Below are 17,733 nucleotides of genomic sequence, written 5' to 3'. Positions count from 1 at the left end.
TGTTGTAGGGGTCTGTCTGTGCCCTGTGGGAGGTTTAGCAGCAGCTCTGGCCTCTACCCACTAGAACACAGCAGCACACACCCTCCCCCTACTTGTTACCACCCAAAATGTACCCGTACACACTTCCTCTAGTATGTATATCTTCTTTTGGAAGAAGAGATAAGAAACTAATAAAGTGATTACCTTAGGGTAGTGGGACACGGGTGGAGGGGGCTTTGGAGGGCTTCGATTTTCTTTTGTATATTTCTGTGGCGCGCTCGAGATTTTACCATGTGTATTGCTGAAATAAATCTCTAGGCCCAAGATGGGTCCGCTCCTTCCCAGGGTGCCGGGTCAGCAAACCGAAACTTAGATCTAACATCCACACCCCATAAACGCTCCGCTTGACCAGACACGCAGTGTGTCCAGTCAGCCAGTTCCCGAGGGCCAAGCCAGCTCCAGGCCTCCTCATCCCCAACAAGGGTGGCTATGTGGCCCCAGCCAATCAGATGTTTTCTGTTTGTCTCTTGCTCGTGCTTTTGTTTTTTGGGGTTTTTTTTTGCGATACGCGGGCCTCTCACTGTTATGGCCTCTCCCGTTGTGGAGCGCAGGCTCCGGACGCGCAGGCTCAGCGGCCATGGCTCACAGGCCCAGCCGCTCCGCGGCATGTGGGATCTTCCCGGACTGGGGCACGAACCCGTGTCCCCTGCATCAGCCAGCGGACTCTCAACCACTGCGCCACCAGGGAAGCCCCTCTTGCTCGTTCTTTATTCTTTATCCTATAAAAGCTTCTTGCCGTCTGCCCCATTTTTTCAGTTCTCTGGAAGCAGATTATCCATTTCATGCAGTGTTAAATAAAGTTTGTATCATCTAACTTGTCTTCTTTAATCTTTTTTCAACAGGATGTAACAACAATGGGGAAGAAATGTTTTAGAAAGACTACTTATTGAAAGAGTGGAAACTAGGTTTCTTTACCACCGTTCTGACACCAACTCCAGCGTGTGTGGGTTTTCCCACACCACCAAGCAATTCTCAGACGCCTGCAGGGTGTCCTACGGTTCAACTCAATTCTGAGGCTACCTGGAGAGAGCGTCAGACGCTGCAGGTTAAGGGCTCAGCCCCACCAGACCACCCCCGACCCTCCCGCCACTTCAGATGCCGACTGTCAGTCCAGGTTGTCACCTGTGCTTCTGAGGGGCTGTAGATTGGAGGTTCCCACGACTCCCAACTTGGGTTCAATCAATTTACTAGGGTGGCTCACAGAATTCAGGAAACCAGTTTTCTTACTAGATTACTGATTTATTACTAAAGGATATAACTCAGGAACAGAGCCAGATGGGAGAGATGCATAGGGCAAGGTAAGGGGATAGGGTTTGGAGATTCCAGTCCTCTCTGAGCACTCCACTCCCTGAATGCCCATGTGGTCACCAAACCAGAAGTTCTCAGAATCCAAGTCCTTTGGCGTTTTTATGGAGGCTTCATTACATAGACCTGATTGGTTAAATTATTGGCCATTGGTGATTGATTCAACCTCCAGCCCCTCTCCCCTCCCTGGCAATCAGAGGTTGGGACTGAAAGTTCTAACCCTCTATTCCTGGTTGGTTCCCTTGGCAACCAGCCCCCCTTAGGTGCTTTCCAAAATTCACCTCATAACGTAACAAATGACACCTTTATCAGCTTAAGCACAGGAAATTCCAAGGGTTTTAGGAGCTCTGCTCGGAGATCAAATATATATTTCTTATTATAAATCACAAAATCACACTTCCTATAGAGCTTCTCAGCATCCGTAACATGTGCTAACACATTTTTAATCTCCAAGGGGAGCCGAATCCTGGAAATGCTGTGCCTCAAAACACTTCCAGAAGCACCCATCTGGCCAACACTGATGCCTTGAGCTTCCTCAGTGCAGGAAACAGTTGAAGGTGGCCAAGGCTGGGCATTTCACTGGATGCAGGCCAGTCCTTCCACTTGGGCGAGACATGCGCTCTGAGATATGACAGTTCTTTCAGCAACTTTGGACTGGCCCCTGGGCAGTTCGTTCTTGAGAGGAGTCCTGCAGGTAGTCTTGGTCTCTCTGGTTTGTACCTCACTTTGTGGATGAACCACCTGCAAGTTCCCCAGGAGCTGGAGGAATGGGGGTTTGGGGGCTCCACCGCCCTCTAGACCCCATTCCCCATACGGCCCACGGCCCCCGGACTGAGCTAGCCATCGGCCCTGCAGGCTCCCTCCCGAATGCTTTGCCTTCTCCCGTCCCCTCCAGGTGTTGAGACAGATTCTCCTCCTCAATCTGCCCCTTTTCAGGGGATGGGGAGGAGGGAGGTAAGGGAGGATGAAATTTTAAACCCTGGTGATCATTCATTTCTGATCTTTTCTACTATTTATCCCAAAGTTCCTCAGGCACACAGCACACCTAGTGGTCTATTAAAAACAGTGGAAGTTGGCTGTGGGTTTGTCATATATGGCCTTTATTATGTTGAGGAAAGTTCCCTCTATGCCTACTTTCTGCAGGGTTTTTATCATAAATAGATGTCGAATTTTGTAGAAAGCTTTCTCTGCATCTATGGAGATGATCATATGGTTTCTCTCCTTCAATTTGTTAATATGGTGTATCACGTTGTTTCATTTGCATATATTGAAGAATCCTTGCATTCCTGGAATAAACCCCACTTGGTCATGGTGTGTGATCCTTTTAATGCGCTGTTGGATTCTGTTTGCTAGTATTTTGTTGAGGATTTTTGCATCTATATTCATCAGTGTTATTGGCCTGTAGTTTTCTTTCTTTGTGACATCTTTGTCTGGTTTTGATATCAGGGTGATGGTGGCCTCATAGAATGAGTTTGAGAGTGTTCCTCCCTCTGCTATATTTTGGAAGAGTTTGAGAAGGATGGGTGTTAGCTCTTCTCTAAATGTTTGATAGAATTCGCCTGTGAAGCCATCTGGTCCTGGGCTTTTGTTTGTTGGAAGATTTTTAATCACAGTTTCGATTTCAGTGCTTGTGATTGGTCTGTTCATATTTTCTATTTCTTCCTGGTTCAGTCTCGGCAAGTTGTGCATTTCTAAGAAATTGTCCATTTCTTCCAGGTTGTCCATTTTATTGGCATACAGTTGCTTGTAGTAATCTCTCATGATCCTTTGTATTTCTGCAGTGTTGTTACTTCTCCTTTTTCATTTCGAATTCTATTGAGTCTCCTCCCTTTTTTTCTTGATGAGTCTGGCTAATGGTTTATCAATTTTGTTTATCTTCTCAAAGAACCAGCTTTTAGTTTTATTGATATTTGCTATCCTTTCCTTCATTTCTTTTTCATTTATTTCTGATCTGATCTTTATGATTTCTAACTCAATTTTGTTTCTTTTTTTGGCTGAGTAATATTCCATTGTATATATGTGCCACATCTTCTTTATCCATTCACCTGTTGATGGACACTTAGGTTGCTTCCATGTCCTGGCTATTGTAAATAGAGCTGCAATGAACATTGTGGTACATGACTCTTTTTGAATTATGGTTTTCTCAGGGTATATGCCCAGTAGTGGGATTGCTGGGTCGTATGGTAGCTCTATTTTTAGTTTTTTAAGGAACCTCCATACTGTTCTCCATAGTGGCTGTATCAATTTACATTCCCACCAACAGTGCAAGAGGGTTCCCTTTTCTCCACACCCTCTCCAGCATTTATTGTTTCTAGATTTTTTGATGATGGCCATTCTGACTGGCATGAGATGATATCTCATTGTAGTTTTGATTTGCATTTCTCTAATGATTAATGATGTTGAGTATTCTTTCATGTGTTTGTTGGCAATCTGTATATGTTCTTTGGAGAAATGTCTATTTAGGCCTTCTGCCCATTTTTGGATTGGATGGACCTAGAGTCTGTCATCCAGAGTGAAGTAAGTCAGAAAGAGAAAAAGAAATACCATATGCTAACACATATATATGGAATCTAAGAAAAAAAAGAAAATGTCATGAAGAGTCTAGGGGTAGGACGGGAAAAAAGACACAGACCTACTAGAGCATGGACTTGAGGATATGGGAAGGGGGAAGGGTAAGCTGTGACAAAGTGAGAGAGTGGCATGGACATATATATACACTACCAAACGTAGGGTGGATAGCTAGTGGGAAGCAGCCGCATGGCACAGGGAGATCAGCTAGGTGGTTTGTGACCACCTAGAGGGGTGCAATAGGGAGGGTGGGAGGGAGGGAGATGCAAGAGGGAAGAGATATGGGAACAAATGTATATGTATAACTGATTCACTTTGTTGTAAAGCAGAAACTAATACACCATTGTAAAGCAATTATACTCCAATAAAGATGTTAAAAAAAAAGAATCAACTGTTTCTAAATACAATGAACAATTGGAAACTGGAATTTTAAAAACAATATATAATAAAAAATTGAAATAAAAATAAATAAAACCACAAAATAACTGTTAACGATGAAAACTTATTATGCCAGGCCTTAGTATGGCCTGACTTGGAAATTTAGTTTCAGAGGCTTTTGTGAATATACCAAGGAAAGAGGACTTAGGTGTATCTTATTCCCACAGGCCACCAATAAATATTTGCTTAACGGAGAAAATATTAATATATAGTATAGGAGAGAATCTGACAGATGATTAAAATTATTGAGTGATAGCAATGCTCAAACTCATCTGTGATCAAACACTATGAAGCATCCTCCTAAGGAGTTTCAGCTCTGATATGCAAAAAGCTTGGAAGTTGTCGCTATATTTTGTCCTTACAAGATAATGCTGTACAAAATGAAAATAAATGACTTTTTTCAGACGTGATTAATAAAACATGTAACTATGAAAGAATTTTAAAACTGTAAAAAAATAAAAATAAAAAAACAACAACAGTGGAAGTTAACCAAGCCCAGCCTTCAACCCTTGCTACCCAATCAACAACGGTGATCATTCTGCAGCTGCAAACATCAAATCCCAATCATTTCTTTCCTCATTAAATGAGCTGATAGTCATCTAAGGGGCCCATAACAGGGCCTGCCTGGCATGTGGTGACTGCTGGTTTTATTTTGTTTTGTTTAGCCATTATTATACCATCATACGCTACACTCAACATTTCTCACTATTTAACAGCCTCTGGAATTATCCAGATTTTCAATGAACAGAATTACACCGTGAATGTGGAATGAAGACATAAGCAAGTGGCATGACCCACAAAGTAAGAAAGATCTCTACAGCGATGGGAAAGTGAGAGTAAAATAGAACTATACGTCCACAGAACTGTAGACAGAGATTCTCTCCACAGCCATGGATGCTAACTCAGGTGTCTTCAATTCTGTACTCGTCCAGGGAGACTTCCCCCGCCCCCCCACATACAAGTGGTTCTCAAATTTTAGCACAGATCAGAATCCCTCGGAATCCCTTGGAGGGCTTGTTAAAAAAGAACACTAGCTCCACCCTCCAGAGTTTCTGAATTAGTAGGCTGGGGTAGAGCCAAAGAATTTGCATTTTTAACAAGTTTTCAGATGCTGCTGATGCTACTGGTCTCAGGACTGTACTTTGGGAACCACTGCCCTTCAGGTGAACTTAGACCCTGGCATTTAAACATGCCTTTTGCTTGAATCAGGTCATGGGTCCAGCTTGTCAACATCAATCAAGGTCCTGTCATTCAGCGTGTTTGCTTTGCGGCATCCTCGCATCTGCGAGGCATGCCCCCTTTGACAGGTCCTTGTACAGGTCACTGATGCAAATGTGGGCCAGGCTGGCTAAGGACAAAATCCAGGTCAGGTTAATTAACCCCCTAGCTTTTAGGCTCACGTCAATTCACTATAATTACAGCCATAGTTCTCAATCCTGATTAAACTTTAAAATCACAGGGGAAGCTTAAAAAACAACCAAAAAAACAAACTTAAAAAAAAAACCTCTCCAGGTGATTCTAATGTGCAGCTAGGGCTGAGAACCACCATCTAGAGGTCTTACCGGTTTAACCTGTTAAATCAACCCAGATGAACTGTCCTGCCCATGTAACTTTATTTAAGTTATTGTGAGGGATGCTGTCAAAAGTTTTGCTGACATCAAGGTATGTTTTCCTACCCTTTCAAAACCATAAAATTCTATTGGCCTACGATGACATAGTTTTAGGGAATCGTACTAATTTTAAAGATCACCTTTTAAATATGTTTTACAGTCTGTTGAGGAATTTTGCCTGGGGTTGATTTCAAACTCACAGAATTGGACTCCTTTAGTTTATATAATCCCAGTGTAATGATAGCTAACATTTATTGCTTACTAACCTTGTCTCAGCCACAGTGCTCAGTGCTCTTCAAAAATATTCAAACAATCCTATGAAATAGCTTTTATTATTTCTATTTTACAGACGCAGAATCAGGGTTGGATTCTAGCTGACTCCAGGGCCCATGCTCATAACCACTAGTGTTGCTTCTGTTTATAATTGCCAGGCTCCATCTTGTTCTTCAAATGTTTTATGATGTCTTACAAGGATGTTAAAGATACGAGGAGGCATGAAAGAACTGGAATAAAGACAGACCACAAAAGCTCAAAATGAGTCATGGGTCAGAGCAAAATTCTTGCACATTTGCTAGCTGAAGGGTCTCCGGGTCTGGCTTTGAGTGTTCTGGAAATGTCAAGTCAAAATAGGATCACATGTTCAATTGCACAATTGACATTGGATTGAACACAAGCATTGCTCAGAAGTACCTGGGAAGCCCTGGGGCTTCCTAAAGACACTGAGGATTAAAGGAATGTCTGCAAGAACATCTTCGTGGTCCATGCAGACAAGAGTGTCACAGGACTCAATAAACCATAATTTACACCATCCGTTTCCTCCCTTATTAAAAAAACCCAAAAAACTGGGAATTTTGGCTAGCTTTATAATTCTTCAAAGATTTCTGCATTCCCATTTCCAGTACCCCTTCCACCACTGGGAGCTCACTCCAAAAGAATATTAACAGCAACTGAGCAAGTCTTTGCTCTCATGTTCTCAGTACCCCGGAATGTAATTTGAGCAGTCAAGTCTTCCTTTTGGAGAGTTTCACAAAGTTTCTTGACTCGCCTTCCCTTCTGGACTCTCATGCATCAAATCACACCTAATTTTAAGGAATGAGGTTTCCCTTTGCATGAAGTGGATGTGGCCGTGTCCACAGGCTGGCTCTCAGGTCTGCAGGTGAGGTTAGCAAAAACGGAAATCACAATGTCACTCCCCCTCAGGTGCCCATCACAATGCCCACTGCACCAGCTCATCCCTCCTTGTAGCTTGATGATGCAAAGTAAACAATAGCAGATTCCCTTGTGTCAGGTGAAACAATCAGTGATGAAGCCAATAATTTATCATTTATATATATGAGACTATACAATAATGGGAGTTTTATCTTGAAAGATATTAGTATTTTCTTGTCATCTGAAAAAGACATGGTGTTAAAAGTGATGGGGTTTTTGAAAGGAGATCTCTTGACACAAGATTCATGGTTAGAATTATGCATCCTTTGGAAAGTACTCTGCTATCTTCTAACATTAAACCACCCATCTCCTCCTTAGCCGGTTCCTTTTCCTTTTTTTTTTTTTTTTTTTTTTTTTGCGGTACGCGGGCCTCTCACTGTTGTGGCCTCTTACGTTGCGGAGCACAGGCTCCGAACGCGCAGGCTCAGCAGCCATGGCTCACGGGCCCAGCCGCTCCGTGGCATGTGGGATCTTCCCGGACCGGGGCACGAACCCGTGTTCCCTACATTGGCAAGTGGACTCTCAACCACTGCGCCACCAGGGAAGCCCAGCTGGTTCCTTTCCTTATCCTTTGGATCCCACCTTGAGCACCGGTTCCTCAGCTGAGCCTTCTCTGACCACTCTGTGCAGGCAGCTCCCACCCCATGACGGATTTTTGTTTACTTATTTCCATTACCTATCAACCCTGCTAGACGAAAGGACCGCAGGCATTTACCTTGTGGTCTCAGGACCCAGATCAGGGCTTGGTTCGTAGTAGGGGCACCATAACCACCTGCTGGAAAGAGTGAAAACCGTCAAGCAGGTGCACATCAGTGACTGTGCAGTTGCGCTCTGAGGGGCAGGTGGGTCCAATTCTACATCATGAGAAGACAACGGGGCTGTCCCAGTATTAGGAGTGATCACAGAAGCATATGGGGGAAAAAAGAGGGATCCTGAGTGAAAAAACTCATTTTATCCTTTCTAATAACCAAGATGAATAGATGATTAGAGCATATGAAATTCACGAGCAAAGCTGATTACCGTGTACTGCAAAGGAAGGAAAATGGATCATGAAATCCTTGGTGGAAAGTACAGGAAGAGCTGAAGTGGGCAGAACATCATTACGTATATTGGTCCCCCCTCATCCCACCACCAAACACACCTGCCTCTACGTCCCTCACGTGCTGCTTTACACTCTGCCCAGATTCCCCGAGATGGTACCGCAGGATGTCACCCTGCAGGGGCTAAGAACCAAAGCCATAGTTTAACGGTGGCCAGCGTCAGCTTTTCCCGCAGTTGGAAGAAATGAGGAACACAGAGGTTTAGAAAGAAGTGCCGTCTAGAAGAGCAGGAAGAAGACAACCAAAACAGATCCAAATACGGAATAAGACAAAAACAACGGCAGGAAGATGTAGCCAGGAGAGTGAGGAAAAGCGGATGAATCTGACTGCGAGAAAGAACAAGACACAGCTGTCTCCCTGTCCCCTTGTCAGGCTGTTCAGGCTAAGCCAGTGGTTCTGAGGGGCGGCCCTGCAGTCAGCGAGTGCATGGCTCACAGGGGCTATTTGTACCACGCATACTGCGCAGCTCCTCTCTTCTCTGCTCAGCCCAGCACTCTGCAAGCTCCTGGAGGACAGCAGGAAAGGGGCACAGCGGGCACAGGGGCAGGTGAGCGGGCAGCCACAGGGAGAAGGAAGACTCCCACAGCAGCGTCTCCTCCACCCTCCTCCTCCCCGTGACGGAGAGCACAGGGCTCCGAGGAGGGAGCCCAAGGAAAGACTACTGAGGATGTGCGATGGAGAGGGCTTTTTCAGAAAAGGATGTTTGAAGCGTTGCTACTGTTTAGGTCATCTCTTAGCCAAAAACTATGTGAACGTGCTACTCAAACGATCTTGGAAATGCTTTTATAACTTGTTCAAAGCTTTCCAAATGAAGAGTTTGCTTTAAAGTCCTTGATTTAAAGTATAAAACTCTTAACACATTTTGATTAGCTGACATTAGTCTGCCCTTAGAGAAGATGGAAATTTACTAGCCAGATTTCAACAAAAACCTTTGCACCACTGGTGAATACATGTGAATGAAAGACCAGCATGCTTCAATGTGACCAGAAGTGCCCTTTCTGCATTTAGGGGTTGGAAGCCATCCTGTTTTCAGCCATTGGCAGTGTATTCAAACTAACCATCATACTCGGCTGAACTTGGAAATTCACATCTGAATTACTGTACCACAGTCTTAAAACAATATTTAAAACGAAGTGTCTATTGTTCTCCTCAGAAACACTGGATATCAAACTTTTTAATCATCAGTAGTTTTAAACTATTTTGCTTCACCTCATTTAAAACTTCTATCTTATGATAAAATTTAGTGAAATTTTTAAATAACTACACACATAGTGGTATAAATTCAAAAGCTTTGCTAATAAGGGTTTACAACCAAAACAGTTGATTATTCACTTTAGAGATACGAAGGCAGTTATCTATGAAGCCTAGGTTCTCAGAACATTCTTTTTTCATCTTTCGTTATCGATTTCAAATAATGACTGCTGTTGGCTGCTCTATATATCCTAGCGCTTACCTCTCCCTAACCCTTCTGATCATTTCTAAAGACGGCAACAAAAAAACTTTACATAGTGGAAAGTTTCACTTCTACAAAACCAAAGGCAATTAATTGTGTTGATTTTTTTTAGCATGACAATGCAAGGGTTTTCAGACGTCTAAAAGTAAAAAAAGAAATGACTGTCAAGAGCAAAACTGTCCCCAGTCAATTCAGACCCTGTGGCAGTAGCATTCCTCTGCCCTGGTTCTAACTCATGACAGATTAGGGCCCCTGCAGACCCTACATCTCAGGAGAGAAGCTGAGCTGGGCTTCTTACTATACAGATCACCTTCCTGGAAAGTGAAGCAGAACTTTCCTGGCCTTGAACCTTAATGCCGTCAGAAATGATTCCCAAAACTCACTGGAACGAAAGCCGGGTGGTGTCCACTACTTGGCAGTCGGGAGGCTGAGGCCCCACCCTGACCCTGCAGGCAACCATTAGGTGGTTTCTGAACCTCTCTTCTCCTCAGTTCTTCCCTCTGTAAAATGAGGTGGAAGGTAGTTTTCCAGTTTGAAATAGCAGGTTCCCTCCAACCCAAGATAATCTGGAGCTGTTCCAAGCCCTTAAAGCAGTTTCAGTTTAAGACAATGTGGCCCGTAAATTATCTTCCCACACGGAAAGATTCTGGATCTTAATTTGTAGCCTGTTTGGTAACACTTTGACAGAGGGAAGCAGGTGAAGGGTTGGGGGTGGTCCCGGGTGTCAGCTGGGGCTGCTGCAGTTTTTAGTCTTCAGCGTTGCACCATCAGTGACAAAGTCAAAACCAATCTATGAACCCGAGCCCTGCGGATCACTCATCATATATACTTAGCTGGAAGGGCCCTGTCAAATAACTCACATATCATTCGGGTTAGGCAGGTTCCAAAATTATGGTGGTTTGTCTTCCGTCAGCTTGGTTAAGTCAGGACTACCTTTCCTTGCGTCCCCTTCCCCAGTGGTTCTAAATGAGAATCGGCTCGAAGACATGCCTGTGTGATTTTTTGGAAGGTAAAGTGATGCAAGGGCCACTCTTCTCTGAGGGTCATCATAGTCAGGTGTGGCGACAGATACACACGAGGTGCTAAAGGTCCCAGCTCATCCTCATTCTCCTCCGCTCTACCTCCAAGTTCTCTTCCCAAGTTCTGACTTTGAGGCATGACCTAGGGTGGTTCCAGGCCCACCACCAGACACCGGCCGTCGACGCGGAGGTGGTTACTACATGGCGGCTGCAGCTGCCTAGGGCCCCGCGTGCCCCCCGCCCCGGCCCGCGTCAGCATCTGTGTGTGTTCCGCCGCTCAGATGGGCCCCCTGGGGACTCCTCTTGGTCTGCACACCTCCTCCTGCACCCTCCCCTCTGCAGCTCCTCACACAGTGGTGTCTGCTCTCATTCCTGAAACAGCTCCTGCATCCCATAGCCCTCAGAGCAACTCTTCTCCCCAGATTCCCCAACCAAAACAAACACAAATCCCCAAATGGACACTGTTGTTCTATCTATGTGTAACTCCTCAGAGGGCCCCAAACCGAGTGTTCTGCATAGTAGCTGTTTTTCTATGTGTTCTGTGTCACAGTGTGCTTCCCAGGGGCTCAATGTCTTTGTCTAAGAGGGTATAAATTGTACCAAAAGACAGACAACCTCGAAGTGCACACACACGTGTGCATACGGTTGTGTGCTGGGAGGAAAACATAATAGGAAACTTTCTTAGTTTAAAACCTTGCCTCTGTGAATCCTCAGGCAGTGATGTGAACTGAGACTCTGTCCCCAGCCAGTTGAGGCACAGGCGGACTGTCCAACCTGTAATCACAGGCCTGTGTCCCCTGTCCTCTCCGCCCAGCGCGTACTCACAACAGTGCCCACTGGCACACACCACGGATGTGGCTGGTCTCAGCAGCCCTACTACGCACACCCGCGCAGAGGTGTTGCACTTGGGTAGCAATACTGGGTATGCAAGACGCCAATCCCTCAGAGATCTCACTGCTGGTTAGGCAACATTCATACTCTGACCCACAGGCGTTCACCGGGCAGTCCTTCACTCCTGGGCTGAAAAGCAGAAACCCAACGTTTAAAAAAAAGAAAAAGAACACCGTAAAAGTGCGGGCATGAATTATCTGTTTTATTGCTTTTTATTTAATGCAGAGTCGATATTTTTGAGTAATGGTAATAAGATGCCAAATTGAACATTATTGAACATTTAAACAGTAAAGTATATGGAAAGAAGCCCTCAAATGTTAACTCCTTTAAGTTGTAGCTGGTGGAACAACACAGGATAAAGGCTACTGGGCTTGTCATCATGGTTTATGACATGGGGAACAGCAAAGAGTCCCCACTGTCAACCAACTGTTTAGGCACCAGCGGCAGCACGTGTGCCTCCCTTGGAAATGTCTTGGGAGATCTAGAAAGATTCCAGATATGAAAGCCCTTCCTCACCCCTCAGGCTTGAAAGAGACGCCCACCACGGAGGGTGTGTCGAAGAACTCCTGTGGAATAGAAGTAGTTACGAAGATACAGTAAAGAAATGGTTCTGCTGTCCTGGAAGTGAACTTGCCTCCACGGCTCCTCTCTAACCCACCACCCGCTCCAGGAGATCATGGGGAAGAGCCTCACATGGCGACCAGATGACACCAGGGCCACTGAGAGCAGCCTTTTGCTGGCTGAAGGCACCGGGTCCTCATCATCCTGAGGGAGGGGGTCGCTGGGTTGTGAGTTACATTCAAAACGCACATCCCACCACAAAAACTGCTCTCAGCTGCCGTACAGTTGATGCAATTTCAGGCCGAAAGTCTGAAGACTTTGAAAGCCCCAGAATGTCTGGGACCCCTGGAAGTCCTGACATGCAGGGCGACTTCCGCAAGGAATCCGATTCCCAAGGGGTGGAGACTCAAAGGGACACACGGCTGCATTACATCACACGACAGCAAAACTGAATACACGATTCTGAAATATGGATATGAAACACCACAACAAAGTAAACCTCTCAGACTCTACAACTGCAGGTCGCACGCTAGCAATACCTGGCAGAGTCTAAAAATTGGTGATTTTCCCATAAAACGTTTATCTACAATGACTGTGATCAATACTTAAGGGCTAAGCAAAAAGTATATGAAAACTATTCTTCTTAAAAGACAAACTTCATTAAATACCAAGCACAGTGATCAAATATAAGATGTCAAGTTTAAATAAATCGCTTCCGATTTTTCCCAGTGGTAATCGGGGCTTCCACAACAAGAATGGTCACGGGCCAACCGCACCCCTGCTGGTGACACTGAAGGTGTAAGTCACACAAACCCTCCTTGGAAGAACGAAGGGCCACATGTTGGCCAGAGGAATCATCACCTCCAGCCTCGCCGGCTTCTGAAATCCCACAGTATTATGAATGCCCTTTACAGACACAGTGATACTGAAGAAGGAAACGATAAAGAAACACAAAAGTGCTTTATTTCAAGTCCATGCCATCTAAATCTACTGAGTACAGTAACCGGGACCGGAGAGGGGACGTATTAGAACCTAAACAACGACAACACCACCAGGACGTTCGCCCCCTGCACTGCGAATCTTAGTTCAGAAGAATCCGCGCGCTGGCAAGCCAGTCTCCTCCCTGAGAAGCACGCTCACGCTCCGTTCTCCCTCCGGCATCTTCATCTCTCTCAGTTAAGGCCTGGACAGTGTCAGGGCGGTGGTGACCCGGTTCTGGAGCTGCGCTCTGGCGGGGGCTGGGCTCCGGCCGTCAGTGGCCCGCAGGCTCGGGTGGTACGGGGTCAGGCTCTGGGCCGCCCAGCTCTGCCGTCTGCCCCTGGAGCCGCTCCACCGTCTGCAGCAGGGCTGACCTCTCCAGCTCCAAGGCCAGGGTCGCTTGCTTCAGCTTGCTTTCACTGGTCAGGAGCTTCTCAATGGTGGCTTCCAGGCTCTGGATCCTCCCATTAGCCACCTAGAGAATAAAAGAAATGAGAATGGAACTGCCCGGGGAGAACATGGGAGATCCACTCTGCACTCCACTGTCCATTCTCGAAGGCACTCTGGAGCCCTGTTCTGGCAGAGACGCATCTCTCCACGTTTACTCTCAGTTCTGGCCACAGCGGAAGACTCCTCGCAGGTGGGCTGGGCCGCCCCGAGATCCTCCAGCACCCTCTTCCCCTGCCGTGGCTACTCTGGAAGCCGCCTGTGGAGATGGCGGCTTCCCAGTGCAGAGGGAGCCCGATTCCCGAGTCACCCGCTACAGGAGGACAGCTGTGAAACGGCCCGAGAACGCTTCGCGGAGACAAGGCGGAGGGTCTGTGGTGCTGCTGGGGTCCGGAGCGTTGTCACTGCAGCACGGTCCGGCCCACTTTGACAAATACACGTATGTACAGGTACAAACTGATTTCAGACAGACCATCAAAATGGTTTCTATGTGAAGGCCCACGTAGTAACAGCTCTCTACTCTGAACCTTTAATATTCCCTACAGTAACAAGGACGGGCATTTCCCCGGGAACGTGTGTGGAGCGCTCAGGGTGGCCGAGCTCTGCTAAGAGGGTCACGTGCGTGGCCTCACCGGCCACAGACGCCAGCAGTGTCCCCACTCCCACCCGTCCGCATCCTCAGCACACAATCAGTGTCAGGCCGACCTTCCAGGTGCTTCTCTCTTGCAACGGACCCTCCTCTTCTCTCTAGTCCCCTCGGGCTGGCTTCCCAGGCAACCAGTGAGTTGGCCCCAGTGAAGCGGAGGAGTTTCCTGAGAAAAGCAGCCTCCTACGTTGCTGTCCCCGGGCCTCCTGGCCGATTCCAGCTCTCCGCTGCATTCTCGAGTGCTCGGGCCCGGGGTCAGTAAGGCACTGCACTGGCTCGCTCATCTGACCGGCCGTCTACGTGTCCCCGTAGGTTTTAGGTGGGAACAACAGTACATATTTTTTCCCTCGTTTTCAAAACAAGGGAAACAGCTTCTTGAACAAGACAACACTTGTGCGAGACAGACAATTCTATGACTCAAAGCCTAGGTCTGGCTGTGACACTGGAACACTCTAAACAGAAAGAAGAAAGGACTGAGATCCTAAGTTTGCCGGCTTACCGGGCAGGGGGCGGTCACGCTGAGTGGGTATGTCCAAGCAGTCCTCTCCGACCCTCACACTCCTCCCCACGGTCAAGGCCTGGGACGGGTCCCACCTCATCCCCTCCAGGGACCACTCCTTCTGAAGGCCACAGCACTCCCAGGGGCACCTCTCAGCTTAGCAGTGAGCTGATGTGCGTGGTCATTTACTGGCCAGCACGAACGTCAGGTCTCCTCCTCGGTGAGACTGAAGCTGTCTCACAGAAGAAAACACACCTCACCCTGCATGTGGGTCTGGCCTCCCAAAGCACCCGGCTCACGGGCACTCAATGACTGGTGGTGGATTATTCCAAAAAATGCACGTCCCTTAGCATTTGGCAACAGACATGTCTAAGCAATCGTCGTAAGTACGCTGCTGGACAGAAGAGCTAAGACAGTTTAGTCTCCAGCGGCTAGATGACATTCTTAAGTGTTTAACAAGAAAATAGATGGGGCTTTGGTATGTCCAACAACTGTATGAATGGGACAAAGCCAGGAAACAGGTCAATTTTGATACTTGGGCAAAAAAGCAAAGATTTATGTTGGAAAATTAAGTATTGCATTGAACAGCTATCCCTGGACTCTGAAAACTATTTTAAAAAAAAAGAAAAAAGGGAAAAGAGGTGTGAGTCTCACAGAACTCATGTGGTCTGGCTGAAAGTAACTCCACGTGACTCAGAGAGTAATGAGAGAACTACATGCAGGCACCCACAAACGGACACACCACAATCCCTAGCCCAACTCTTTGAGAGCTGCAGTGTCTTACAAATGTTGGTGGCCTCTGGCACCCAGCACAGCTGGAACCGGCATAAGCTCTAGTCTTGAATGATACGTCCAGAAGCACAGAGCCACGCGGTCAAGAGAAAGATCATTCCAAGGAGGACATCTGTTGTTACCAATTACCTCTTGATGCGTTTCTTGAGGACGGAGATGTCTGAGCAGCTTTTCACAACTCCCTCTCTTCACAAAAGGGGTACAGTATCACAGGAGCAGCGCAAAATTACTTCCCCTCTTCATCACAAAAAACCCACATGGCATCAGCCTAATAAAATGAACCTTTTATTTGAGCAGTATCCTAACGAGACACATGCTTCAACTTCGAATCTGGGCTTTGTTAGAAATGTTTCCATCCTGTCGTACTTCAGGGACCTACTGTTTGTTTGGAAGGCATTTAAAATTACCACCTACACTGCAGACCCTTACATGCAAGATAAGGCTCTCCGTTCCCCGGCACCTCCCCTTCAGGTTACAGCTAAGACACCCTGCAGAAATCGTACTCAGGCATACTTTCAAGTTAGGACAGCTCAATCTTAGAGGAAAAAAGAGCTAACTTTCGGAATGTGACTGGTAGGCCTGGGTAAGGATAGACTTTTCTTTGTTCCTCTACAGCAAATATCTACTAGGTTTCTACTGGGGTAAAAATCCCTGCTGGGGGGAATACATTTTAGACAGGGGTTGATTTATTAAGCTCCAAATGCTGGCCTTTCTCCCATCACTGCCAAGCTTGTGTCTGCAAAGCAGCAACTTTCTATACAGAAAACTAAGAGGCTTAGATCAGGATGGAAAGCTTATTCTCAGGACAGACCAGGAATACCACAGAATACATATTTTGGAAAAAATATAAAGTTTTCTCCACAGCAAGCTCAAAAATAATTTTTTAAAACACCCCCTTCCCCCTCTCCACACACAATTCGTTAACAATGACAGCTTTACCACCCATATTGACATTTAAAAAGCAGACTGTATGGTTAGTTTATTCTATCTGATTGTTAGAGGAGTGCTACCCCCTACCCCAACAAAAAGGCATCTTTTTGTCCCTGTCGCACAGATGAGGGAATCAGAGCAGAGCAGGTGACAGTATGGGTGACACTGGACCTAGCAAGATCTGGGTCTCTGGACTGCGCCTCTGTGCTAGCTCCATCTCTCCCTCCTGCACGCACGTCTGGGTTTGCCTTTCTACTTACTGTATGTCCTCATCCGCATTTATCCATGGTAAGACGGAAGCTTCCAGAGGGGAGAACTGTGTCCCTTCATGAACTGAATTTTTGCATTGGCACCAGGGACTCACAAATCCTGATCACAGGCTCTGGTTTACTCTGTTAGGGAGATCCTGTGGCCCTTTCCTCACTCGATATCACTCCGAGGACCTAGCTGTCTTCGCTCCTGAAAGCTCATGCCTTTGATTGTCTCGTCATGACTCAAAGCGCAATCGCTGGCTATTCGGCTAATAGTGCGACGGCACCCTGAACCCAAGTTCAGCTCTGGGTCTGTCTCCTGAAAGGGTTAAGTGCAGAAATAGCCTCTCAGAAAGTTCCAGGACAGTCTGACCTTAGCAAAGGATAATGTCTGCTTGCTTCCTAACAAAAAGGAACAATTCTCCTGGGCTACCTTTGATCCCAACTACAAACAACCAGAAGAGAAAGGGCCTGCGGCCATGGGAAAACCCAGCCCGCTGGTGCCTCTGGTGAGTTAATGAACTACCATACACTCAAGGTTCGGGAGGCTACCTTGTAAATATGCCCTACCTGCAGTTGTTCAAGGAGGTCAAGGTTCTGTTTGCGTAAGCTGCTGTTGGTTTTCTCTAATCTGTCCATTCTTTGGTTGTCACTGAGAGGAGAGGGATCGATAAGTTCTTCCTGAAGCACGTGGTACTCAACTTCATAAGCTTGTAACTGTTTAGAGATGTCCATCACAAACACCTGTGACACACAGAAAAGTCATCAGGCACGGAAAATGAGAAAAATCACACACACACACACACACACACACACACATGACCATGTCGACGGGTGTCCACGAAGCACCTGCTCTGTGACTGATACTATCAGTGATAAACAAGGAAAACTCTCTGCACTGAGAAGGGAATAATTTTACTTGGGAAGAGAGGATTTAAGAAGCATTTAAGGGACTTCCCTGGTGGTCCAGTGGTAAAGAATCTGCCTTACAATGCAG

The 17,733-nt window shown here is 46.4% G+C and overlaps 1 protein-coding gene across 10 annotated transcripts in view; it reads right to left on the bottom strand.

Annotated features, from left to right (window-relative positions):
* Window positions 1-13,129: 13,129 nt before the first annotated feature.
* TBC1D1 (TBC1 domain family member 1) overlaps window positions 13,130-17,733 on the bottom strand; it is a 229,603-nt gene continuing 224,999 nt past the window's right edge. For all 10 annotated transcript variants that reach the window (XM_079920578.1, XM_079920572.1, XM_079920575.1 and 7 more), the window contains 2 exons: window positions 17,307-17,480; window positions 13,130-13,646 (listed from right to left, as the gene is read on the bottom strand). In XM_079920578.1, the coding sequence (XP_079776704.1) occupies window positions 13,446-13,646; window positions 17,307-17,480 (375 nt within the window). In that variant the 3' untranslated portion in view covers window positions 13,130-13,445. The remainder of the gene's footprint in view (window positions 13,647-17,306; window positions 17,481-17,733) is intronic.

The sequence above is a fragment of the Stenella coeruleoalba genome, assembly GCF_951394435.1.
Source record: "Stenella coeruleoalba genome assembly, chromosome: 4".
In the NCBI taxonomy this organism is placed as follows: domain Eukaryota; kingdom Metazoa; phylum Chordata; class Mammalia; order Artiodactyla; family Delphinidae; genus Stenella; species Stenella coeruleoalba.
The sequence above is the reverse complement of the archived record's forward strand: the minus strand, read 5'-3'. Positions and strand labels throughout refer to the sequence as shown.